Source organism: Notamacropus eugenii, chromosome 2, assembly GCF_028372415.1.
Source record: "Notamacropus eugenii isolate mMacEug1 chromosome 2, mMacEug1.pri_v2, whole genome shotgun sequence".
In the NCBI taxonomy this organism is placed as follows: Eukaryota; Metazoa; Chordata; class Mammalia; order Diprotodontia; family Macropodidae; genus Notamacropus; species Notamacropus eugenii.
In genome coordinates, this window is record NC_092873.1 from 311,722,449 (window position 1) to 311,750,107 (window position 27,659).

General features: G+C 38.4%; 1 protein-coding gene across 2 annotated transcripts; it reads right to left on the minus strand.

Annotated features, from left to right (window-relative positions):
• Positions 1-156: 156 nt before the first annotated feature.
• ATAD5 (ATPase family AAA domain containing 5) lies at positions 157-27,292 on the minus strand. Of its 2 annotated transcripts, none has more exons than XM_072644991.1 (23): positions 26,869-27,292; positions 23,475-25,390; positions 22,679-22,760; positions 19,439-19,603; positions 18,919-19,003; positions 18,504-18,585; positions 17,168-17,349; positions 16,514-16,671; positions 15,890-16,049; positions 13,975-14,316; positions 13,540-13,636; positions 13,256-13,335; positions 12,641-12,783; positions 12,400-12,550; positions 10,382-10,546; positions 9,995-10,125; positions 8,335-8,428; positions 6,895-6,959; positions 5,211-5,391; positions 2,726-2,904; positions 1,337-2,199; positions 432-593; positions 157-340 (listed from the first exon to the last, which is right to left on the minus strand). In XM_072644991.1, exons 1-23 carry the CDS (start codon positions 26,935-26,937, stop codon positions 262-264), a joined length of 5,631 nt encoding a protein of 1,876 aa, XP_072501092.1. In that variant the 5' UTR covers positions 26,938-27,292; the 3' UTR covers positions 157-261. The 2 variants fall into 2 exon arrangements, with proteins under 2 accessions (XP_072501092.1, XP_072501091.1); XM_072644990.1 differs by having other exon boundaries at positions 18,919-19,042.
• Between the last annotated feature and the right edge of the window lie 367 nt (positions 27,293-27,659).

Consider the following 27,659-nt stretch of genomic DNA (forward strand, 5'->3'; position numbering starts at 1 on the left):
CAGAGAAACAAAGTTAAAAAAAAAGGTCAAATCACAAGAGAGGAGTACAAAAACACAAGTCTAAAAAAGAGCTATCACAACCAACTATACAGTTTGTAACCCAGGCTTTTTGTTATTTTAAATACTTGCACACAAATATAAAATATACAAAGTCTATTTTTACTGTACATCAAGAAGAAATTTAATGACACAGGAAAATCAATGAAATATCAAAATGTAGTAAGTATCTTTTACTGTACATGGCACCATTAGCACAGAAAACTAAGGGAAGTCAATTGCCAAACTGCTCACAGTGTCTTTGGGTATGTCAAGATGAATTCCTTCAAAATAGTGCAGAAATCTGTCAAAAGAGAAAGAACAAGGAATAGTTTGTTAACATTTCTTTTCATCTAATGAAAACAGACCACAGAAATGCGAGCCAGAGCTTTCACCTTCGCTTATTCTTTTCTTGTTCTTTTAGCTTCTCCATCCTACAGATGCTGCGCAGTATTGGTAAGTATTCAGTGAGGCCGGCCTGCCTGCCGCTCCCCATATTTAGAAGGGATTTACCAGAAAATACAGCTTTTGCAACTGCCAACCTCTTTTGTGCTTTGCTGCAAGTTCAAAAAGAAATAATTAACCTTTTTTACACATTCAAAAAACAGAACTGAATACTCACACAAACTGATTTCTCATTCATCTCACATGGCTACAAAAATCAACTTCTTCCAAGTAGTGCTGTCATCACATTATTCCTCTGTTCAAAAACCTTCAATGGCTCTAAATGCCTATTGCATTAACTGGGCACACGTTTGCCTGGCACTTGAGGCTCCTCTCTAAACTGTCCTTGGTCCTACCTGTCCAAGCCAGACTCTCATCATCTGCCTCAGCTCCAGGCAGCAAAAACATCAGCCTAAAGAAGAGCTATCACAACCAAATATACAGTTTATAATTCAGGGTTTTTGTTATTTTGAATACTTGTACACAAATATATAACATACCAATAGTCTATTTTTACTGTACATCAAGAAGAAATTTAATGACAGAAGAAAATCAATGAAATATCAAAATGTAATTCGTATCTTTTACTTTACATGGCACCATCAGCATGGAAAACTTTATCTTCTTCTGGGCAGTAATGAATTCACAGTATATGTCACAAGCATCTACAGTGTTAGAAAATTCACCGCAAGGGACCATTTTCTCCACGTACTTCTATCACACTCAAAAAGAAACTGGCTTCTTGTTATGGCTTTCCAGGTAGGACAGCAGGGAGTAATATACTGGGAAACACAGGCGATTTAAGGACAAACCATACTGACAAAAATTCATCTTAAAAAAAGGAACTCAGACTTACTCTACATCTGCGGCAGACTGACTAAAGTACACATTATTTCTTCGTTCCGAAACGTACAAAGCGAGGTTTCTGGTTGGATCTTTTCCTAACTTCTTGCAAGGGTTCAAAGAGGTTTCCAAAATCTTTGAAATGGTATTAGAGCACTTGGTAAAACTGAGAGCTTCCACAACCGCCTTTAGCTCTTCTGAGCCTCGGCAAGTCCGGCCATCACTAGGTTCTTGACTAAACTCATCACAAAGGCCATTTTTGACCTTGCCTTTTGTCCAGGTAAAGTCTTCATTTTTACCAAATTCTTTCTGTTCCCTTTGATTAGGTAGAAGGGAATCTAAGAAAGACATATTATCCATAAATTCAGTCAGTGAATTTAAACAATGAGAAGCAAGAGCAAGGCATTTTTGTTGTTCAAGAGTTTCAGGAGGAAGAGAAACAAACATGTTGGATTCCAAGTGTTTCTTCTTCTTCCCTTTTGTACTCGGTATGAGGGTAGAGCTACTCTCTTCAGAGTTCAATGGTAGACTGGCTGACGGCAAACTAATACCTTCATCAGAATAATTCAAACCAGTGTCAAACAAGTCACTATCATCCAATGTGATCATCTTCTTCTGACGTCTCGTCTTCTTGGCCTTTACCAGAGAACTGCCTTCTTCAGAGTGCTTGGCATTCAAGGGATTCTCATTCTTCCTTGATGGAGGGGCACATGAAGTTACAGACAAAACACAAAGGTCTTTTGATTCTGGGATGATGCGAACTGGCAATGGCAGAATGAATTCAAGATTACTGTACAAAAAATCAACATTCTGCTTTTGGAATTCGGTGAGGAGCTGAATGAGTTTATTCCATTCTTCCTGTGTTGTGATTTTATCCTGAAAAACAAGCATGTGTTAACAAATGTTTTCATAATAATGACATTAAAATTTTCAAATTTCTTACTAATATTAATAGCAGGTATGATACTAATGTGCCTTCATGATGCTTGACTGCTTCTTTCTACCATATATTCTTCTGCACACCAACAAAGAACTGTGCCTTGGCCTTTATTTTTGCCTGGTTCTTATCTAAATGGAGAATGAGCATTGCTCTACAGACTCCACAATTACAAGCTAATCTATGTTAAAGTGAGGTTTGTTTTCCTTGAAATAATTTTTCATCAGAAACATCACTGCAATTTTATCCTAAACACTCTAGCTCTGAGGTGCAACCTTGGAAGAAGAGTTGACTTGAGGAGAAGCTTTTAATATCATGGCAGTTGTAAAAGTCAGGTAAACTGTTACCAAGAGAAATGAAGACCCTAAAAATTCAGGACCATTTAAACTGTGAATACTAGGGGTAACTGGGGGGTAGGGGAGGGAAGAGAGTAAATTCAAGTTAACATAATGATTTTGAAAGTACCTTTATAAAGGAAAACAAATCTTCAGAGGGGAGGACTATGTTCTTCATGCCAAGCAGACTCTCCGCACAGCCAATGTCACACTTGGGAAGGTTGGTGGGATCCTTGTGGGTGTGGGGATGGTTTTTAGGATGAGCAGCATCTTGAGACCAAATGAGCTCAGCATTGCCATCCCTCTTTCCTATAAGGCCATAGTTTAGGAGAATCTGTTAGTGTTGTTTCCCCTGAAGAACCGTATGAGAGCAAAGCATCACTAACCAAGAGTGAGGCCACATTTGGTCACTCTACTAACCCACCCTTCTACACACACACACACACACACACACACACACACACACACACACACACACACACACACACACACACACACACACACACACACACACACACACACTTTAATTTTATAAGAAAATTTTATAATTTTAAAAGTTAAAAAACTAAGACAATAATTCAAGGTTAGTTGTAATTGAAAAGCTCTAACGTTATTGCAACTATCCTGGAAAAATGAAGCGGGGAAGAAGAGGTCCATTAAAGTGATCTGGTGCATGGGTATAAATTGTTCACCAAATCCCAAAAGGCAACCACGTGTAAAGGAGAGGCTCTTACCCTGAGGTTAAGATCGCTGCTTTTCAATATAATTAGTTTCCTTTGTGATCCTATGCATTTTATTTTGTGCATTTAATGTTATTCTGAGATAGTGTCCATAGGTTTCCCCCAACACTGGCAGCAGGGTCCAGAATACAACAAAAGTTCAGAATTCCCAGGTGAGGGAGGAGCACTAGATTTTGAATCAGGAGACCTGGGTTTCAACCCTGACTTGATACTTAATGTGATTTAAGGTCTATAAGCCTTGGTTTCTTCATCTGTAAAATGGGGATCATAAAATGCACACTATATACCTCACAAAATTGGGTGGAAAAGTGCTTCAGAAATCTTGATGCCTTATGATAATGAGTTACTATGGGGATTCTAAGACTATTTCTTGAAGCCTGATAAAAGCAGTTTTAAAGCCAAATAAAATCAAATACTATCTTACACAGGGGTGAACTTATGGAACTTATTACCAAAAGAAACTGAACAATCTGAAAATATAAACAGACTCAGTAAGTCTTTTAAAACCATTTCTGGACATCTGATAAGTAATTGTAATTCTAGTGTTGGTTTTACAATTATGTTTTTTCTATAGAATGTCCTCTGATGCACCATAATAACGAACTGGATAAATTGTTGGTTTGATGCAGTATGGATTACATTCCTACCCATAGTTTTTATCATCCATCTTGCTCTACTTTAACATAATATAAAATATAAACCACATCATGATCTCTTCTTGGGTAAGCCACTTCCATCATTTGTTGGAAACCTGTTCAAGACTGCACTTCCTAGTGAGAAGCCTTTCTTATTGCACCCTACCTCTGTCCAAGGTTTCTGCACACGGACTATATGGAATCACTTCTGTTTTAAAGTTTATTCCATCAGTCTCACATATAAAAAGCCTGACTTCCCAATGCAGCTGTTAGAAGTCTTCAAGGGAAGGGACCAGTTCTTACTTATTTTATAATTCCAATCATGCCTACGAGGCAGGCAATATTTGATTATTAACTAATTAATTTTACTGTGAGCTTTCCCCATAAGTTCTATCCTGTTTACCTATGAAGTGAATACTTAATAAGCTCAACGTAATCTAAAACATACATGTCTTAAGGAAGGCCTTTTAAGAAAAAAGTCTGAATTTATTAAAGATGAATTAAGAGGTGATGTTAACATTTCAAGACTTTCACTTTAATGACGAAGAGTAGGCCAAAAGAAGAGATATGAGAAGGTACATCACTCATTCTGCTTCTTTACAAAGGTAGAGCGGCTAGGTGTGGTACAATGCATACATTAGACATTTTTGATAACTTGGTCAGTTTTTACTGAACTGTCTTTTTTTTTGTCTTTCTAAAATTCTTCGTTATAAGACATGACTTTCTGGGTGGGGGAAGAAGTACAATGAGAAATATAAGTGATATATATATATCTAAAGGATATCATTTAAAAAACTTTTTAAATACTTCAAATGGGATACCTTAAAACAGCATATTTTAAGTATATTTATATGTTATACAGGGGATTCATTTATTTAAAGAGAGGCTGGAAACTTTAAATTTAAAGCTGAGTATTATCAATCAATGTCATCCACATATCAGTGAGAAATGCAAATAGCATCATTGTAACAATATTAACAGTAGCAAGTGAGAGGAAGGAGAAACAAAAAACATTTCTAAAAATCAACCTAAATGTAACTTTTCAGTAACATATCTGTTATATCAGTGGATACGTCTAGCCTGGTACTTTGCACATAGGAGGTACTTAATAAATGATTCCTGATTCAATTTGTCTCGGATGATAAAAGCTGATAAATGATGGCTGAAGTGGATTATATTATCAATTGCTTATAATGTCCATACTTACAGTTGGACACATCTTTTAAACAGATCAACCCACCATGAAGTGATAATGGTTTTTCTTTTAAGAATCCACCTCCACTTCTAACCCAGAATTGTAAGTAGAGAATGCTTCTTCTGATATCACAATTATTAACAGTCAGCAAGGTGACAAAGTCTTTTATGTCCGTTCTTAAATTTTCAGCCAAACAGAGTGTCTGTAGATAGCTGGCAACATTGAGCTATAAAATGTAAAAGAAATATATAGAAAAGTATTTTTAACTAAATTGTTTCTTTAAAAAGAATTGCAGCAACATTACAAATGCTGGCTATCTCACAAGAGCAAAATGAAATTTATGGGTTTTCCTAAAACTCAAAATATCCCCAAAGTTCTTTCAAGTAAAGAAACTGCTTTAGAAGTAAATATTCAAGAATGTATTTTTATAATTAAAAGCACGTGACACCCAAAGAAGAGACAGATATGAGAAGGCAGCTCCCTGAGAAGAGAAGCAAGGCCAAAAGGAATCACACACAAGCACAACAGCCTTGAAACTTACAAGCTGGATTTGTTATATACTTAGAAAGGAAAGCCAGCTCTACATAAAAGAGATTCCCAGTTTCAAGTACAATGTTCTCGTGTTCCACACAGCATATGGAAATGCTCATTTTATCGGGTGTTTATAGGAAATTTGAAGAAGCATGCCCTTTCCTCCCCACACCCCTTTACAGAGGTGAAAAATCAAGGGTATGGAACAATGCAAATATTGTTAGACTTTTTTGATATCTTGGTTAGTTTTACTAAGCTGTTTTTTCCACCACATTTTAGTATTTTGTTATAAAATATATAAATATATTAATATTTTGTTAGAGATGACTCTATGGGAAGGAAAGGGTAGTAGATATTAAGAAATACAGATAATATAAGACAAAGCAAATATGGTTATATATTGTTGAAGCAAGGAAATTTTCATCCTCTTTTGTAGGAGACTGTCAACACGAATCTGACCCCCACTCACAAATCTAAAAAAAAACCTCCTAAATGTATACATTGTTTCAATTTATATATATTTAAAACTATGCAAAACTACTTAAGAGAATCCTTTTAACCCTGATTAAAGCTTCACAGTAAAATAAATGAATTTGCATTTCACAAATTTTAAAAGACTTGGTTAATACATCTTATTTACTAAGAGTTCTAAGCAAGATAATTATGGTCAATCTCTTCTAAAAACTTGAATTTTGATGAATTGAATGTTTTTGTTTGTGGACAGGAAGTTCAGAATTTTTTAAAAATCTAATTTCTATCTCTGGCCATAGATCATTTTGTACAACATATGGATCATTCTTTTGAATCTATTTTAAAAACATTACCATATTAAAAGAACAGTTTATAAGTCGAGTATCTGGATGGGATAAGAGTTTCTCCCTCCCCCTGTGTCACCTAAAGCTTTCAGGTCAATACTCGGATCAAGTAGAAAGCCTCTACACAAATAATAAACAAAATTTCCTTTAACCCATGAGCAGACAGAAGGCAAAACTACTACTGGAAAGAAATATCCTGAATTTTATGGAAATGCTGGTGTCTTTTTAAATTCATGCAACTAAAAAGATCTTTTGCTTTTTGTTGGACCAGACAATTGCCAGCATCACTTCCAGTTATGACATTTTCTGATATCATATTATACATAATACGCCATGTTTACACTATCATGTAATCCTTATGATTTAAAAAATACAACACATACCAAAGAGGGAGTTTTAAAGTTGATTTCCTCAAAGCATCCATCAAATGTTAAACTAAATGTTGGATCTGCAAAAAGAAAGTTCTTAAATTAAGAGTTATCAATAAATTGGATATAGGTATAGATAAGTGAGCTTATCAAATATGTAGAGAATATAGAGCTGGGTGACATGGCAATAAGCTGGAATCCAAACCAAAAGAAAGGACTGTCAGGCTAGAATATTAGGCTGAAACTGTTAAGTTTGCATTTATCCTTACTAAGTTTCAGGTCTTATATCTGGGTTCAAAAATTCAACTTCACAAGTACAATATGGGGAGACATGAATAGATAGTTCATCTAAAAAAGACCTGGAAATTTTGTCAATTAAAAATGTGCTTAGGCAACCCAAAGTAAAGATTCCTGAAGAGTCTCATGTCCAAGACGAGAGAGCAGACAGTCTCACAGCCTTGCTTGCTAGTACTCCAGACCCTCTCTGGAATGCAGAGTTCACTTCTGGGTGCTCCATTTTTAGGAAGGCAGCTGATAAGCTAGAAGTGACCAGTGTGGTAAATAAAAGGACCTGAGGTCTTGCCATGTGAAAGTCAGCTGAAGGAAGGGGACAGCTTTACCCGAGAGCAAGGGCTTTACCCAAGGGTCAGGGTGAGAGGTGAAGCACAAGAGGGATTAGCTTTGTTCTGCTTGGCCTCCGAGGGCAGAACAAGGGCAAAGGGTGGAAACTGCTTAGTGAGCAATCTTTGTCCACATGTAGGTTGGATGAAGGACATTCCAATTCTGAGACTCTTTTGAGTTCTAAAACAGTAGCACATGCACTGGTCCTTTTAGGATGTCCTTTCATCATTAAAATACAATCTTTTCAGGAACTGAAATAGTCTTTACTACTTCACTAGTTAAATCACTGGCAACTAATAATTAACAACACTGGTTGCCTATATATTACTTTAAAGTTTACAAAAAGCTTCCCATACATTATCTCACTGGATCCTCTCAACAGGTAAGTCAGGCAGGGCTAGGGATATGTATGTATGTATGTGTGTGTGTGTGTGTGTGTGTGTGTGTGTGTATAGTGTGTATATATACACACACACACACATACATACGTACATGTATATATATGTATGTGTATATATGTATATGCATATATAGATATGAAAAATGATTTACTCAAACATCCTCCTAATAACAAGCAGACCAAGGTCTCATTGGTCCCAATCATAGGATCTTTCCAATTTTACCCCAATGACTGCACTACTCCCTGTATGACATTTCACCACTAGGAATGTAGTAGGAAGACCACTAGATACAGATCTATAAATATATTAAAAGGGAAAAAAAAATCCCACTATGCAATTAACTTCCAGATAGATTTCCTAACTGAAAAGAAGTGCGTTGCCAGAATATTTTAAAACAATATAAACAAGTTTTGCGCAAGTCAGTTTTACCTACCACTTGTAGTAAGAATCACAGGTCTCTTGGCTGTTGCCATGAATGTCTTGATTGCATTTAGAAATCCAGCATCTTCATCAAATATCACATCAACCTAGGAAACATGCGCTGCTGTGTGAATGCCAAGTCCAGGGACAAGGGGATGACAGTTATTTTGTAAACAGTCATGTACCTGACTTGAACTAGATAATGTCTACCAGCCTATACTGTAAAAGGCCTTCTAAGTTATACAATAAAAGTATAAACAAATTGTTCTATATTAAACTAAGAAAATGCAAAGCCTTCTAAATAAAAAGTTTAGACTTATTCAAAATAATTTCTAGCATTAGGGGCCACTAGGTGGCATGGTGGATAGGACTCCATCCAGGCCTGGATTCAGGAGACCCGAGTTCAAATTCAGTCTTACACATTTACTAGCTATGTGGCTTCAGGCAAGTCACCTAATCCCAACTGCCTCCAAAAGAAAAAAAAAAAAGAAAGAAAAAAAGAATACTTTCGAACATTACTGAACTAGAGTACAGATGGATATTACAATTCCACAAACATTCATTAAGTGCCAGACACTATGTTTGGTGCTGGGAAAACAAAAGTAAAAATGACAACAGTCCTCACCCTCAAGTAAACAATGTGTAACCAGATAAAGATACAGGAGTATTAAGAGCTGGGTTCTGCAAAGGCAAAGGGCAAAAAATGGCAAGCTGTGCAGAAGCAACAGCAAATGGGGAGACTTAGCTGGAACAAGGCTATGAAGGGCTTTAGATGACAGAGGCATTTGTATTTTATCAGAGAGGCAATAGGGAGCCAGAGGCTTACTAATTTTTACAGGAGGGTGATAGGGTCAAACCTGAGTGTGAGGACTAGTAAGGTGGCAGCTGTGTGGGAGGTGGAACGGAGCAAGGGCTCATCAGAGGCAAGAAGACCAATGAACAAAAGGAACAGCCCAAAAAACGCAAAGAAGGGACTGTATCAGAGGAACAGTGGAGGCAGAGCCAACAAGACGTGGCCCCTGATTGGATGTGGGAGGCCACTGGATAAGGCTAAGAGGGAGAGGCACAGAAGGGCTTTGAGGTCATTAACCTTAGCCAGTGCTCAGACAGACAGATGACAGCTAAGAGGAAAATGAGAGGAGAAGAGGGTCTCTAAAATCCAAAGGTGAGGGATCACAGGAAAACAGGGTCAAATGGTGCAGAGGTGGTGAAGGAGGTGGAAGAGGAGGAAGATGGAGAAAAGGCCACCGGAATTAGCGACTTAACAATTAAGATGGATGGTAACTTTAGAGAGAGCAGTTTCAGGTGAGTGGTGGTCCCAGAAGCCAGAGAGTAAGGAACTGAGAAATGGAAAAAGTGAGTACAGATAGTGGGTTGTTTGTTTTTTTTTTCCAGGAGTTTGGCTGTGAAAGGCAGGAGATACTTTCATTTTAGTGTCCTACTTCTTTAAAATAATTAATTTCCTTAGGATTTAATATTTCCATTTGCTTTAAAAAACACCATTTCTGTTTGTGTTTGATATATTAGAAATATGTATCATTTTTTATATTTAGATACAATTTGTAATGTAAAATGTAATCTTTAAATTTGTTATGTTTAAGTATTCAGCCATAAAACAAAAGCATCAATATTTCTTTTTGTAGTATTCGTAATTTGTAAATCTACACCCTTACCTCCTCAAAAAGAATGAGAGATGTTGCATTTTTCCGGTTGGATTCCTCTGCTCCTAATTCCTTGACATTTGAGCTGGAAATGTTTGTCGATTTTGCTTGCGTGTCTTGTTTCTCTTCAGAAGAAATAATTTCTACATAGATATGATATAAACATATCAAGTAAATTCACTAAGATTAACAGGGAACTGTTTTAATAGAACTAATTTGTTCTCACTGAATAAATTAATAAAAATAGAAATAAGTTAGCAAAATGCCTAGAAATAAATCTACAGAATATCTAGAGTTTAATAACTAACTCCTAGGAACTCAAAGAATGTTTCATAATCTCTTTCTAATGTGTTAATGATACATCCTTTTAACTTGTATTTTGCTGTTATGAACTCTTACCTTTATTATTCTTCTGGGCTTTCATCACTTCATTAGTACTTTGTTTGGAAGACACCTTAAAATAATTTGCCAGAGTTTTTGGGGGGAGTCCTCGCTTTGTGACTCTTGGTGAAGGTGGAGGTTTCCTTGGCGAATTAAGAACTTTCTTAGGCGAGCTTAATTTTTCTACCAAAAACAAATATTATTTTAATCTTATTTAAAATTAATACTTTATGAGTTAAACTGTAGGTTAGAGTTCTCTACATCCTATTCCAACCTCATATCAGATGAAATTATTACAATCTCAGTCTATCTTAACTATCACTTAAAGTAAAAAGTGGAGGTATGGAGGGTGGGGGGGGGTGTCACAGCAGAACAAAGAATATCATTTAAGCACAGTTTATGAATGCACTTTATTTTCAAGGTCAAAGAAAACCATATAGGCCACAGGCAGTTCTTCTGTGTTAAGATCATGCAAGATGTTACAGTGGAGGCTCAAAGGTAAACAGCAACACCCACAGCAGGGGTGGGGAACCACATGTGATCCTCGAAGTCCTCAAGTTTGGCCACATGTGAGCTCAAAGCTGAAGGTTCCCCACCCCTGGCCTAAATGATGCCCTTTTCAAACCTCACCTAGAAAAAGCCAATGATTTGTCCAGCCTCTCTTCAAAATGTTGAATTCTCTTTTGTTTTTACATACTCACTTTTCCTATACTATTGTGCTGTATTTATTGTCTATGTATGAGAAGAACTCAGTCATTTTAAAAATATATTCTTTTACAAAGGTTAGTTTTGTCCTTTGAAACAAAAAACAACAGCCTGAACCTGCTGCTTTACCTGAATCCTTCCAAAACCATTGCAGAATCACACTGTCTAGCTGCCTCCTGGCCCCGCTCTATGTTCATCTCTCATGAACTTCTAGCATATATAAGGCCATAGAAATTCTACAGGCAGCTTCCTACTGTCTCTTCTCAAGCTTCACCTTCTGCACATCCTTTGATTTCACATGACCATTAGAAAAATCTAGTGAGAGGTCCTTCTCACGTCCCCCTCTTCACTTGAACCTGTCGCTGTCCATCATCCATCCTCTCCTTCCTCTCCAGGAAGACACTCCTCAGAAGCCTGGTCTGGAAAGCTAACTCACCCACCTGTGCTCTGAATCCTCAAGTCTGTCTTCCCTTTCCTTTACCCCTTCATTGTCACAATTACTCCTTCCCTTTCTAACAACTTCCACCTTCCCCTCTCTACAGGCTCATTTCCTTTAACCTTCCAAAGTGCTTAGATCTTCTCTACCTTAAAAGAAATCCTTTCTATTGGCTACGACCTCAGGAGACTGGTCAATATGGCTTCCTGGAAGAAAAAAAGTTGGCCCATTACAAGCCCATAGAACCTACGCTCCTGGAGGGTAGGAATTAATTTTTGAATCTGCAATGTCTATCACATTGCTTTAAAGGGGTCAGTGCCTGCTGCCAAACTTCTCAATCTATGGTTTTCCACTGCTCCTTTCTATCCAGCCTCTCCCTTAGGCTCAGCAATCAGACTTTTATGAGATCCACTCTCACAGAAATTCTTCTCCAACCCAATAACTCCACCTGAGGCTTCTCCCACCCAGAGTTCTAAAACATTCTCCTCTCCAGTAGTTTCTGGCATCCAAGAATTCCCTGGCTCTCCCCCACCTTGAATATCTTCTCCTTCTCCTTTGTTGGCTCTTCCTCCTCTGCCTCTACTTTTAATTCTCTGACTTCTCTCTTTATATTCACTCCCAAGCTGAGCTCGTCCATTCTCACTGTTTCAGCCTCACATCTGTGCTAAGGATTTTCAAACCTACATTTCCAATATGGACTTTAAAAAAAAAATCGATTTTATTTATGTTTCCAAATTCTCTCCCTCCTTCCCTTCCTTCTCCCACAAAGGCAAGAAAAGCAAAATCTGTTACAAATATGTACAGTTGTGCAAAGCAACTTTCCACACTGACCATATCCATGGGCATGATTTTTAAAAGGCTACATATAGTGCTTGAAAATAGGCCATTTACTTACTTGGTGATCTGCCTACACTGTAGTTGTTAAAGAAACAAGGTTTATGTGAATTTACACCTTGCTTGTCGACTTGATGAGACTGAGTAGCTTCTTTAAGTTGAGAGAGAATTTGTCTACCACTGCGTTGGGAAGAAGCATTAACTTCAAATATCTGTAAAAAACATGAAATTTTAAAAAGGAATTGAGAATTTGAAATCTAAGATAACTCTTAAACTGAGATTTTCCAATATCTGAAATGAACCTTAAAGCCAAGTTCTTGAGCACAAGCATATACTGCAGCAGTCTTCCCCACTCCTGGTGGCCCCGTGATAAGAACAGTATTACAAAGAGAATTCTCTTCCTCATCATCGGAAATGTCCTTAAAATCCATGCTGAATGAGAGATCTGGAAATATGAACAAATGACTATAGATAATATTATGGGTAAATGATCGATCTTCACTAGACAGGACAGTCAAATTTATATTTATTATATGTAGGCAGGGACTTTCAACTAACAAAAAATTAAAATACCCTGAAATGCTAATTACAAATCTAAATAAATTAACTGCTAAACTAAAGGGCTGCTAATTGGATAGAGTGCAAAGCCTGAAGTCAGCAAGACACCTATTCCTAAGTTCAAATCTGGCCCCAGACACTTACTAGCTGTGTGACTCTGGACAAGCCTCTTAATCCTGTTTGCCTCAGCTTTCCTAATATGTAAAATGAGCTTAAGAATAAAATGACAAACCACATCAGTTTCCTCGCCCCCAAAAGGAGTCATGAATTTGGACATGACTGAAAATGACTAAACACAAGAGTAAAACTCACAGCTTCATGAAAGTAGAATAAAGCAACTGTAGGAAAAACATTCATACCCTGCTCTTTATCATCACTTCTGACTTTCCAATTTCCTTTTTCTTCCAATTCAGCTCTTCTCTTCCAATCTTTCAACCAACTACAATAAAAAAATATGAATTATTTAAAATAATGCACAGGCTTAAATATCAGAATATAATATGAAAGGTGGATTATTTTAAGTCTTCAGGAACACTCAAAATGTTTGTGAAAATCATGGCAAAACATTTTAAAATCACTACTATCAATAACTTTCAATATTACAATCTGTATCAAATGATCTCTTAAAGAAAATTTAACCAACCTGTGTAACTTCTGAATTGCTATTTCATTGTCTATGAGTTCACTGGAGTCCTGAGGTTGATATTTTTCTGTCCAGAGCATGTCCTCAGTTCCAGAATCTAAAAGCAAAACATTTTGCATTTACTGGGTAAAACATTTCTGTTTGCAAATGAGAGGCAAACTGAAAACTTCAAATACTGACATTACTATGAATACATTTTAAAATCAAGCAACAACAAATACACCTGCAAAAAACAACAAAAACCCTAATTCCTTAAAGCTGAAAAAGTTATAGCTTAATGACATCCTAAAACTTGAGGGAAAGTTTAGGTACAAACCATAAGGTAGAAGCAAATGGCTCAAAGAACTTTTAAATAGAAGCAGGGAAAAGTATATGAGTGAGGGGATACTATTGAGAAGAAAGATCAAAACGTTCCAAATCATTAGGGAAAATTACCAGAGTTGGATGTTCCCTCTGATGGAAATTTCTCATCTTCATCTATTATCACAACATCAGAATCCTGGGCTGTGTTCTTTTCTTCCTTACATGTCACATCTCCCAAAGCCACCTGCTTTGTCTTGGAGGCCCTGGCACACTGTCCTTGGCCAGATTCCCTCTTGCCCTCAGATGAGCCAGTGCCCTGCCTTCTGCTGGGAGAGGGCCCCTCAGGTAAGTCCTTCCACATTAGCTCCTGATCCCATTCATGTGGTTTTCTTCTCTTTGATTTGTGGTTTTCATTCTCTCCTCTTTTCCTCTTGGTTTCCCCTTGACTGTCAACGGACTTTATTTGTGGATGTCCTACATGAAAAATAACTTGCATCTTAAATGAGTGACAGAAACAAAACTTTTTACTATCTTAAAAACATTCGATAAAAAAACCTATTCTAACGGCAAGCACAGGTGAGCCTTTAGATGTCACGCCCTTCAATCTGCCTACACAACTTCATTCTTTTTTGGTACAAATGACCAGTGAGATCCTACCAGATGAGTATGCCTGACAGGTGCTCAGTAGCACCCCCAAGGCCCTTTCTATGTGCTTGTTGGCCCACTGACTGGTGGCCTCAAGTACAATCTCTGCTTCTGACAGATTAGATTTTGTTCAAAGATAATTCTTTTTAAATTATGGTTCCCAGGACAGCCCTTTGAAAAAATGCAATTTCATGCAAAACATAATTTTGATTACACTGAACTGAAAAGTTTCTTCACAAACAAAGCAAATGCAACCAAGATTAGGAGGGAAGCAGAAAACTGGGAAAGAATTTTTATAAGTATTTTCTGTGATAAAGGCCTCATTTCTAAACTATATAGAGAACTGAATCAAATTTATAAGAATACAAGTCACTCCCCAATTGATAAATGGTCAAAGGATATGAACAGGAAATTTTCAGAAGAAATTAAAGCTATCTACAGTCATATGAAAAAATGTTCTAAAGTACTACTGATTAGAGAGATGCAAATCAAAACAACTGTGAGGTACCACATCACACCTATCAGATTGGCTAACATGACAAAACAGGAAAATGATAAATGTTGGAGAAGATGTGGAAGAGTTGAAACACTGATTCATTGATGGTGGAGCTGTGAGCTGATCCAACCATTCTGGATAGCAATTTGGAACTATGCCCACAGAGCTATAAAAATGTGCATGCCCTTTGGCCCAGCAATATTACTTTTAGGTCTCCATCCCAAAGAGATCATAAAAATGGGAAAGGGACCCACACGTACAAAAATATTTATAGTAGCTCTTTTTGTGGTGGCCAAGAACTGGAAGTTGAGGGAATGCCCATCAACTGGGGAAGAGCTGAACAAGATGTGGTACATGAATGTAATGGACTACTACTGTGCTATAAGAAATGACAAACAGGTAGACTTCAGAAAAATCTGGAAAGACTTATATGAACTGATGCTGAAAGAAGTGAGCAGAACCAGAAGAACATTATATACAATAACAGTTAGCGTGCAAGGACTGTTTTTGGTAGACTTAGCCCTTCACACAATGCAAGGACCTAAAACATTTCCAAAGGTCCCATGATGCGAAATGCCATCCACATCCAGAGAAAGAACTATGAAGTTGGAATGCAGAATGACAGAGACTATTTTTTTTTTGTTATGTATGTTTTTGTTTAGTTTTTCTCATGCTTTCTCCCTCTGAAGTTTTAATTCTTCTATGCAACATGATTAATGTGAAAATGTGTTTAATAGGAATGTATGTGTAGAGTCTATATGAGATTGCATGCTGTGTTGGGGAGGGAGGAGAAAATTTAAAACTTATGGAAATGATTGTTGAAAATTGAAAACAAATAAATTTGAAAAAAAATACAAAAAAATGCCATTTCAATATAAATCATAAAAATTATTAGAAGTCACTAACCTTGCTTATTTTGACATCCAAAAAGTGCCTGGTGCTCAATTCGCTTTTTTAAAAATTGTGTAAAAAATCTTTTTAAAGGAAATTGAGGATTAGACCACCTAATTTCCTCCAGCAAAATTTTCCTTACTTCTTCTGTAAAATCTTTTCTTGCTCCCAACAACTGCAATATAATGTAAAATATTTAATGAAAACTCCATTTTAATAATTTTTATTATACATTAATATTAACATAGCCCTAGAAACCAAATCCTCCCCTTGAGAGAAGCTGATAATGATGTATGACCTTTTCTGGTGAATTTGTATCAAGCTTTAGTTGAGCTTTTATGTTCATATTATTGCTGTTTTGCCTTCTAATCTGATGGCAATTTCCCAAGAGATTACTGAAGGTATATAAATTCCAGTAAAAGTACTACATTTGAAAAGAAATTCAAATCATTAAGTATTCACTACTCAACTACTGGCAGACATGTGGCAGGCACTGGAAATCTAAAAATAAAACTAGTTCCTTCCTTCAAGAAGCTTATAATCTACTAGAAAGTAGAAGCAAAAGAAAAATAATCATCTACTTAACCCTTTGACAATGGAAACCATTTCCTAATAGTAGCAATGTCCTATAACACTAACCGCAACTGTAGGTTTATTGGTGCTTGGTCTGGAATTCAGAGCTGAAAATTCACCAAGGGCAAGCATGTGTTTGGTGATACTAGTGATGCTGGGATTCGGATCTTTAAGATCAGTTAAGAGAGCACAGGAAGGGGGTGTCAAGTTCCACAAACGGTTCCCTAAAGGAAAAGCAGAAACAAGAGGCTTTTACTTTCACTTAGTACTAGCCAAATAAATGTGTTAAGTAATTATTGTAGGCACATGAAAAGATTTGAGAACAATTATACAGTACCATGCAAATGCCAATGGGGGTTGAATGAGTCGGCTAAAAGAGCCACTCAGTAGTTGTGTCAAAAGAATGCATGACTTTCTAACTAATATTCTATTCTCCTACCATGCTGCCTGCATTTATTAATGTATTCAAAACTTCCTGTGAAATTGCTACAGGTAGTTATAATGAAACCATAGCTCATCTTCTGATTTGTAAAGCAAATAAAAGAGGTAAATAAATGAATAAAATAAACTTTTAAAATGATATAATATTATAATATATAAACATATTATAATACATAATAAAAATAAAATAAAAAATAAGAAGACATGCAAATCCATACTGCTTAAAATTACATACTTATGCAGATTAGCAAGATTCACCCCAACAACAGACAGACTTACAGTTGTCTCGCTGCTGTATATGAACGACTGCCTGGAAACAGGAACTTATCACAGAGTAGGCTTCTAAGGCAGCTGCTTTCTTTGCAATGTGGCGTTTCAATGAATCTGGCAAGCCACTCATGAGAAATTCACGCTTTGCTTTAAATTGCTCATCATCCTGAGAGTTTTCAGATACATCTTGACTTTGAACAAAATAAAGATAAATAAGTAATAACTAAAACTTTATGACAAAGTAAATAAATAATGAAAAATAAAAATAAAGAAAAAATACTCCTCGGAGAATGGTTATCTAAAAGTAAAACAAGATGTACCAAAGGCCCTATTTTTCTTGTTAATTTCAACCAAATGCAAAAGAGATCCTTTGAAAAGTCAGACACCACCAAGCACTTTTCTATTTCTAAGATTAAACCGCCACCTTTAAAAATGAACAGAACACTGTTAAGGACCGTGCACCCAAATAGGTCAGTCAGTAGGCTTTCTCTCCCTAGTTGCTGGAATTTGTGCAGCTGTGACAGTGTATGTTCCCTCTGTTTGCCTGCTTAGCTATAAAATCCCTTATTCCTGGGTAGACAAGATATGAGAAGAGAGACTGAAAGAATGACCAGCTTCTGCTTTCCTCCCTCGTTCAGCAGAAGTTCAAGTCTTCTGTAGAAGAAACATTTAAAGTGAAGAGGAAGACAGAGAGCAACTGCCTAAGACTGCTGATTTTCCAATGGGATGCAGATCATGTCACATATAGGCAACTATGGGTTAAAAAAAGTTTCACAATAAATAAGGAAATGCTTAGGAATTTAAATTAAAATTAAGGTAATTCTGAGAAAGATGTACTGACATTTCAGAATTTTCTATGTATTCTTTAAAGCACTATGTGAAAAAAAAAAACTGCTGGATTGACCAATTTACTAACCTCCCCGCCAAAACAGGAAACCGTAAGCAAGAAGGAACATAAGGATATAAAACCACAGAACTTTATTGTGCCATAGCCCTGGACTGCTGACAATTAAGAGGTTACAAGAAAATGGCCACCATATATAAAGAATGTTGTCACTCTTTTCTTTTTCAGACCCTTGGATCTCTTTTGAGTCAGGGAAAACAGCAGAATCAAAAATTAATGGCAAATTCTTTAAATAGCAGCTGTTGCTGCAAACCTGAAAACAACCTATATGTGCACCATGGAAAGACCTGCTAAAAGAGAATAAAAAAATTTCACACTTTACCATTAGTTAAAGCATACATAGAACACTACATACTGCATATGCTTGAATCCCAAACACCATAAATATTTTAAAATACTTTGCACAAATTTTTCTAAATTTTCAACCTGCGTGACACTAACCTGTTGTCCTCAAAAATCACAATAGGTTCAGTTGTTTTCTGAGGTTTTTTGGGCAGGAACAGAGGAGCCACTTTTATTTTTCCTTGAAAGAAAAAATGCACAGATTAGCATTCATGCTTTCTAGCCTTACTTATTCCCAAATGCTTTCAAAATTAGCCACTTGCTCTCTTTCCTTTACTAGGAATAAACTGTTGTAACACACTAAGTGATATCAGGTGGAAGATATGTGAATATCTGGTAAATTAGAATGCTTCTACTTTTAAAGGTCAGCAATAAACAACTTATCTTAAAATTATAATAAGTATGATTTAAATGTTAAGCTCCCCAAGGGAGGAAAAAGTGTCCATTTATAAAAGGCATTACCAACAAAAAACCAAAAACTTTTAACATAAATGTTCTCATGAAAGCAATATACCAGGTAAATCCTTAGTAGTCTTGTTAACTTTTCTCCCCAGCACATCATTCAAACATTGAACTTCCTTCTGCTTGTTCTCTGCACTCTGTGAAGAAAGACTTGAATCTATGATTAACACTGAACCCTAAAATAAAATAAAGAGATTAAAGATTTTTTAACCTATTACATGTAATGATTTGCATCAAATTTACATGTAGAATTTAAAAGTTGAATGAAATAATTAAAAAAAAAATCCCTCAATCAGACAAATTCTTTTCTCTCCCCCTCCCTCACAGAATAGGCCTGAATGGAAAGGAGGTATTTGAACAGACTTGTGACTGGGAGAACAGATGCCTGCTCTGGAGGATCAAAGCACAATCATAGCTTAGATCGTCAGATGCAGCGCTGCTGTGTTTGGGCATGTGAAAAGATGTTACTTCCCACCATCGCAATGATGTGAATGAATGCCACATGCACCCCAGAAAGAGCCTTCTCCTCCCAAAGTATCCCATTTCTATCAGGAAGTCTCTGGAGCACTTACATCTGTCTCTGATAACTTTCTGCTTTCGGTAAGAGCTTGTTGTCTGGAGGAACGCCGCAGAGGGGTGGACACCCCATCATTCATCCTTGACTTGCTCTGTTGTGTGGCTTTGGCTTTTTCAATCAACTGCTTTGCCTTTGAGATGTTTTTAGAAACATTGCTTGCCTAGTAATAAAAATTCATAACAAGATTCTGAGGGAGGGCTGTGCAAGGTCACTGGCCTCACTTTCTTCTCCTAAGCCATCTGGATCCAGTGACCAGATATTCATCAGGATGATTGAAGATGGCCCAGGATGCACTGGGAGACCTTGGCCCCTTTAGGCCAAGGCCTATTCAGGTACTCACTTAGGGTGAGGTAACACCCATTCAGTGAACAGGCCTGTTTAAGAAGTAGTCAGGGGATGGCCCCTTTAATGAGGGGGTAATAACTAAATCAAGTTGAGAGGAAAACACCAACAGTTACTATTGATAATCATGCTTAAGCCAGGAGGGTCCAGAAAACAACCGTTAAGTGGAGCTTGGGCAGGGGCCTAGTATTGTAAAATCCATGGGCTTCAGAGTGCAGTAGGTTTAAGATTTTGGAAAGAGAAGGATGGGGAGGGAAGGCAAGGAGAGGGATGGGGAGTGAAGGGGAGGAAGAAATCTAGCCAGCAAACCCCAAGTTAACTGGGCATCCTCTGGCCAATCAAATTTACCTTCCTTTGGATAGGAGAAGGAAGGGAGGGGGAGAAAGACAGGAGAGGAGGAGCTGAGTTAACCAGCTAGCCAGGCAGAGTTCAGAAAAACCTGGAAAGACTTATATGAACTAAAGCTGAATGAAGTGAGCAGAACCAGAAGAACATTATACACAGTAGCAGCCATAGCGTGCAAGAACTGTTTTTGATAGACTTAGCCCTTCACAGCAATGCAAGGACCTAAAACATTTCCAAAGGACTCATGTTGCAAAATGCCATCCACATCCAGAGAAAGAACTATAGAGTTGGAATGCAGAATGAAGCAGACTATTTTTTTTTGTTATATTTGGTTTTGTTTTTGTCATGGTTTCTCCCATTCGTTTTAATTCTTTTATGCAACATGACTAATGTGAAAATGTGTTTAATAAGAATGTATGCGTATAGCCCACATATGATTGCACGCTGTCTCGGGGAGAGGGGCAATGGAGGAGGAGAAAATTTAAAACTTACAGTAGTGATTGTTGAAAACTGGAAACAAATTAATAAATTTGGGGAAATAAGTAAATAAGAGGACATTTCTCATTATCTTAAAGTTATCTATTCTCTGATTTGGGCCACCAAAACCAGGAAAAGTACTAGTTACAAATATTAAATACAATTAATCACCAAGCATTTATTAAGTGCCTACCTGTGTTCCACATACTGGGGATATAAAGATACAAGTGGAACAGACCCTGACCTCAAGGAGCTTACATTCACTTTGGGGAAACAACTTGTACTATGGGAGTATATATACAGAATACAGGGTAGTTTGGGAAGGAAGAAGTGTAGTAGCTGGGGAGAGCAGGAAAGGCTGAGTCTTGAAGGATGTAAGCACTCTTATGAGGCAGAGAGGAAGTATAAGAAAAGGAAAAGGAAAAATACCTGACCATCTGAATACTAAGAAAAAACCATTTACACATAAAAACACAAGAGGAGGTAATGAATTATAAGTGCTAATTGATGCAAACAGTGTTGTAGTTTAGAACTGTGAAGGAGAAAAAGAAAGAGAGAAAGAAAGAGAGACTGGAAAAAAGAGATCTCTTCTTTAATTTAGGTAAGTTTAGATTAGATGGAGATAGAATCTCAGCTAAGTCTAATGTAATGGATGGAATTTAGATAGATGGAGATAAGGGGGAACATTTTAGAACATAATGGCACAAAACAGGAAAGCTCAAAGGCTAACTAAAATGCATTGAGAAAAGAGATTTGTATATAGAAGGCCTGGACCATTAGATCAGAGGCCTTAACTGCCTGGCTGGGCTTTAACCACTAATTCAGGAGAGATCAACTCAAAGTTTTAAAGCAGGAAGGGAGATGACCATGAAAGGGATACTTAGGGCTACTTGTGAAAGCTTCAGCATCACGAAGGACAAACTAGAAAGAGGAGAGGGCAGAATCAGGGAGACCCATAAGGACACTCTGAACTCATTTCTGACTGTGGTAGCAATAAAAATGGGAAGGGAAAAGATTCCTAGGTCAGCCCAAATTCCAAGCTCTCCTGGCTTTCATCACACTAGGTCAATCACAGGTGGGTGGAGGGGTGCCTGCTCTAAATAAGCAGCTCAAAGAAGGCCTCAGGGAATGAGATCTGTGGGAACCAAGAACACTTGCTCCCTTCTTAGCCTTAGGGGACAATTTTAAAGTGGGAAAGAGAACTGACAGATGATTATCAAGGTTGACTCCCAGAGGCTTCCCCCAATAATAACCAGCAGATATAATTAATCTTGTTCAGAATGAAAATGTTTCTGGGCTAAAAGATTCTAAATGCAAAGGGATGTTTCTAGGTTATATAAAGACGACCAAATTGCCTGAGTATAAGGATAAGGTCCCCAAATTTGTATACTTATAGAGGCCACATTGTAGAGTAGAGAGTTAGCCTTAAAGTGAGGAAGGCCTGGATACAATTACCACCTAGGACCCAAAAGACTGTGATGCTGAACTTACCCTATCTGTGCTCTAGGCCAATGTTGTCAAGCTCAAATAGAAATGGGGACCACTGATCCTTACATTAGGATCCCTGTGGGCAGTATATTGACTTAGTTTTAAAATATAATTTTTTATCTATGTTTTCTTGTATTTTGATTTTGTTAGATATTTCCCAATTACATTTAAATCTGGTTGAGGCATGTTAGACACCTCTTCCAGAGGCAACTAAGACTGTAAACTGCATTCTATCTTGGTAGAAACATTGAAATTAGAGGTTCAGTCTCTATCCCTATTCAAATGAGCCTTATTTTTCCTGAGATAATAATAAATTTCTGAGTCTAGGATGACTAGACAGTTAAGTTGGAGAAAATCTTTGACCATTTCAGGCCTATTATTTTTAAGGGGTTTTACTGTAACAATAAGGTACCTAGACAAAATTAAAGGAGAAATATAAATACTATGAAAAATGTTTCAGGATAGTGATATGTGTCTATAAAATACATATTAAATTTTCTTACAACTTATTTTCTGCCAGTGACAGTTTTTAAAAAGAATGAACAGAAGATAAAACTTACTGAATTCTCTCATATTTAATTACCTTTCTACTTCTGGGAGTAAAATCTTCATCTGTTTCAGTGTTCTTGGATATGGGCGGGGAACTAATTCTGGTAAATTTCATTCTGAAAAAGGGAAGATGTCAAGAAACATTTCATTCATCACCATGTGAAAACCTCAACATCTAATATAAACAACTAGAGATTCAATTGGATTATAAAACAGTAAAACAAAAGTTGACTCTAATCATTTTCAAGCTACCTACTCAGAGGAAGAATTAAATTCAAGTAAGTCAAGACAAATTAAGCTTTTGTTTGAAAAGATTTCAAAATCAGGACTTTAAAAAACACTAAGTGATGTTGAAAACTATATATGTAATTGGGGGGAAAAATACTATTAAGAAAAAAACATCCCTAAATGAGCTTTAAAGCAAATTTGACCTTAAGGTCCCTTTCTCCTATTTACCAGGAGGCATGCTTTTTCCTATCATGACATAGCTCACCTATCCCACAAATAAGTTTCTACATTTTATTTCTAATCCAAGACTTGACTGTATAAAACTCATTATTTAAAGGATAGTAATTCTGAAACATTATAGCTTAGATACTTTGAAAAATAAGAATTTCATCTAAAACACATCTAGATCTCTTAGGTAACAACACATAAGTCATATGTAAAATTTGTGCAATAGACGGTATTTTAAAGAGCTCTTTTCATTCTGTAGATTAGCAAGTTAGGTTCTAGATGGGGAAGGAAACCAAAAATAATTTATTATTAATAGGAGCTATTTTCTAGCACACAAAATACCCTAAAGCATTCTGGTAAAGATAAGTTTTTACCTAATAGGGCTCTTTGAGTCAAAGGGCCCTGTTATTAATTCAGCCGTATACAAGTCATGCTGTTCCAAAGATGTGCTGGCAGCTGCTTTAGTAGAAACCTTTCCAGGACTGTCAACCCGTGTATCTTCAGAATCAGTGTCTCCAATCATCACCATACTTTTCCGGGAAGATTTTCGAGTTGATTTTGGAGTGAAATCATTTACCAGGCCATCCTCTAAGACCTCTTTAGAATATGTAACTCCAACACTTTTTACTGGTGTAGTGATTTTTCTCAATGATTTATAGCTGGCTTTGGGAGTGGAAACATGTAAAGGACAGTAATGTGGGATGTCTTCAGAAATGGTGCTTGTAATGCTAAGGGAGAGAATGCTTTTGGAAGCTTCAATTTTCTGTTGTCTCAAACTTCTTCTGATGCTATCTGGACTTTGCTTAATATTTACATCACATGAGCTATCTTCTTCCTGAGCATCCTCAGTTGCCAATATTCTCTTACACTTCTTCCGAAGCTTTTTACTTTTTCCTTTGGCTGGGCTTCCTTTAGGATCACAAGGCTGTGAATCATCATTATTTGAATCTTTCTGCATTTTAGGACATTCTGTTACTTTAACTGAATCATCATCTTCACTCCCTTCCTCTTTCAAGGATTTTTCCTGCACATCTTTCTGTCTTTCCAAGGATTTTTTGACTCCACTTTTAACAGCATCAAATGTGGGTTGCCTAAAAGCACTCATGAACTGCTGTCTTTCTTCCATAGTACATTTTGGCTTTGTGAGTTCAGGGCCTCCAGCATCTAACACAGCCAATTCTAATTCTTCCTCTGCTATAACTACATTGGATTTTCTTTTCTGAACTGTCTGTTCATTTTCAGGCTCAGGAAGTTTATTCCCAATTTCATTTTCCTTTTGTTTCAAGAAAATTGATGGTATTTTGAGAGTCCTTTTCCCTTTAATCCTTGAAATAGGCTTGGGTGGCACAGCATGAATTTGTGCAAGAACAGTCACTTTTTTAAGGGGCAGCTGCTGGGAACTTTCACTGCCTTCAGGCTCACTAGTGTTCCCACTTTTACCAACATCATCAGGAGTATCGGACATTTTTGGTCCTTGTATGTGCTCCAATGGGTTTACTTCCTGACTTCTTAAAAATTCTTCATAGGATACAGTTACCGTATTATCATTTACCTGGGCTGTGTCAGACACATGAACTCCAGGGCTGGAATCACTTGCAAAATCCACAATTTCACCAGTTTTGAGTTCTGTTTTTTGCTTATTGTCCTTGGGTTCCTTTTTGGATTGTTGGCTGGATTCTTTTTCTAATGATAAATTTCTAGTTAGGTCTTTATCATCTTTGTGCTTCCTTTTCCTTAATTTTTTGCAGTCATTTTTTGTGATGCTTTGTTCAGCGTTTACTTTCTTTCTGTCTTTTTGGGAGGACGTTGTGCTTGATTGCTTATTGTTACTCTGACTACTTTCTGAGAAGGGCTCTACATTTTTCCGAGTAAGTAAACCAGAAGTATCACTGTCACTACCCACAAAAACATTATTTAAGCTTGTTTCTTCTCTGCTGTCATCACTACTAATAATTATGGGTTCATTTTCCAATTTTTTAATATCATTAAGTTGTTGAGATAAATTAATTCTCTTTCCCCTTGACTTAGGCTCTAAATTGGAGGAATTGTTCAAAAGTGTTTTCCCTTCTTTGCTATCATCAAAATGCAATGGTTTAGATGACTGTATCTTGCATTTCTTAGCTATAGAAGACTTTTCATTTATGGGTGAAGTCCTTTTAAAATAATCCAAGATGTTATTAGATTTTGGTGGGGAGAAAACTTTGTCTCCAGTTTTCCTTATAGGTGACATATATTCAGTAATGGTTTTACAGGAAGCTCCATCATCTTCTTTCCTTTGCTTCTTGCATGGCTTTAAATTTAAAAAAGAAAAAAAACCATGTAACTAGGGGAAAATAAAATGTAAAAAAAAGAATATAAGTTCTACTTATAATAACAGTAAGAAGAAATTAATATTTTTATCTAAATAAACAAATGAATGAGTAAAAATATTTTTAGAATAGAAATTACTAATTTATGTATATCAAATAAGGAAACTACATCTGAAAAATAAGAAAACATTAGAAATACCTAGAACACAGCAACTTATATGACTTATGGACTGTTTTAGGGGAAGTCATTTGCCCCAATTTGTCTTGAAAGTTGTTGTCTTTTGAACTAGTAGCCAACCTTCTTCCAACACAGTAGTGTTAAAGGAGGTTTCTGAAGTAACGTGTATCCTTTTTGTGCCTAGTATACATTAGTAATCTGCTTATATTTAACAGAAATCAGACACCACAGTATTGGTGCCTCACTTTCTGTTTTATGTTTCATGGAGAATCTTTACAGTTCTGTTTCAAGTATTTACCTAAAGAGTTTTTAATAAGAAGCAAAACTCTAAACCAAAATTGCTTTTCACCAGTCTCATCTCTTCCAAGGTGTAAATACTAGCTGGGAGTCCAAAAGACGGGGAGTTGGGGAGAACCACTGAGCTTGATTCTAATTATCTCTAAGTAAAGTTGATGTCTGGAAACTCACATATGTTGACCAGAAGGAAAACCATTACTTGCCAAGTATTTTACATGTAACTAAACGTACAGGTGTGACAGATCAAACGGAAAGACTGCTCCAGTCACAGAAGGAAAGAAATGCTTCTCTCTCAGTTGCCGTCAGAATTCAAAACTCCCTAGAGATGTTTCACTAAGAACAAAATTCGGCCACTGCTTTCCGTCACGACCTGGCTGGGTGACCCCCTGGTCGCCGGGCCGACGTTCTCCTGGCAAAGCTGTCATTTGTGGAAGAAGGGGAAACTGGCAAAGGCAGCTTCGGTCATTTTCCCGATCACCGCCCTGCGCAGCCTTCCCTGGGGGGCCGAAGCCCCTCTTCTCGGCTAAGAGGGAAGGGTCTAGGGGTGAACGTGGGGTGGGGGGAGGCAGACCACGTGATTAAAGGCCCCCCAGAGAGACGGGCTGGGGGCTACCGGGGATGGGTGGGGATCCAGACTCCAGACCGAGTGAAGGGTCCCAGCTGCGGGGTGGAAGGGAGCTCTCATTGTATGGGCGAGGAAACTGAGGCACAGAAAGCACGAGCCACGCGTGGTGGACATCACCATCGAGATCGGCTCCGGACCCGGGGCCTCGGGGTTCCCTCCTCAGACGGGCCTTTGAGACCCCAGAGAGCATCTGTTAAGTACCTGCTGTAAGTGCAATGGGGGAAGGAAGGGTACAGCCCCCTCCCCCAGACTCGACTGTACTCCGCGCCCGCCCCACCCCCAGGGCAGTCCAAGAGCTCCGGGGCTAGCTGCCCCGGGAGGGGGGGAGCTCCCCGCCTGGGGCAGGGGGCAAGGCTCACCTGGATGTCCAAGTCCTTTCCGGGCGCTCGGGCCGGAGCCGCCGCAGCCATGGCCAGCACCCCGACCATGGTCCCCGGCTCGGCTCCCGGGCTGCCAGGCCCTCAGGAGCGGACGGCGCCGGATCCGGAGCCGGCGCGCGCGGGTACCATGACGTTCGGGACCCGGCTCTGGGGAGCGCGGGACGCGGGAAGAGACCCCAGCAGAAAGCGCGCGGACGCGGGACCCCCAAGCCAGAAGCCGTGCGCAGGCGTCTCCCCCTCCCCCCGCCAGCGGGCGACCCTCGAGGGTCTGGGCGCCTGGGCTGCACTGGGGTCCGAACTGTGGGAGGGCGGGGGGAGGGTGCAGGCGGCTGGGGAGGCCCGAGCTCCGCGGACAGAGATTCTTGTCAATTGGGTTTTCGCGCCGTCCGGGAGCGCCGGAAGCGGGGGCGGGGCAATTACGCAACGTCCGGGACGGGGAGTGGATGGCGGCCCGCGAGGGCCAGAAACCGGCGCCGTGAACGGAGGCGACCCTCGCAGTCACTCCGCCTCGCTCTGGGGTCCGAAGGTCGGGCACCCGCTGAAGGGCTGAGAGAGCGAAGGGAGTCCGGAGCCATCCGGTCAGATCCCCTCGTTTACGGAGGAGGAAACTGAGCCCCGAGGAGTGAAGGGACCTTGCCCGGGACCCTCCGGAAGGAAGCCCGCCGGCTGGCCACGGGCTCTCTGCGGGGCGTCCGCCCGGAGACCCAGACGGGTCAACCCTCTACCCGCCGCGCCCCCCAGCCCGGCAGGACGGAAGCCGCCGCCCGGAG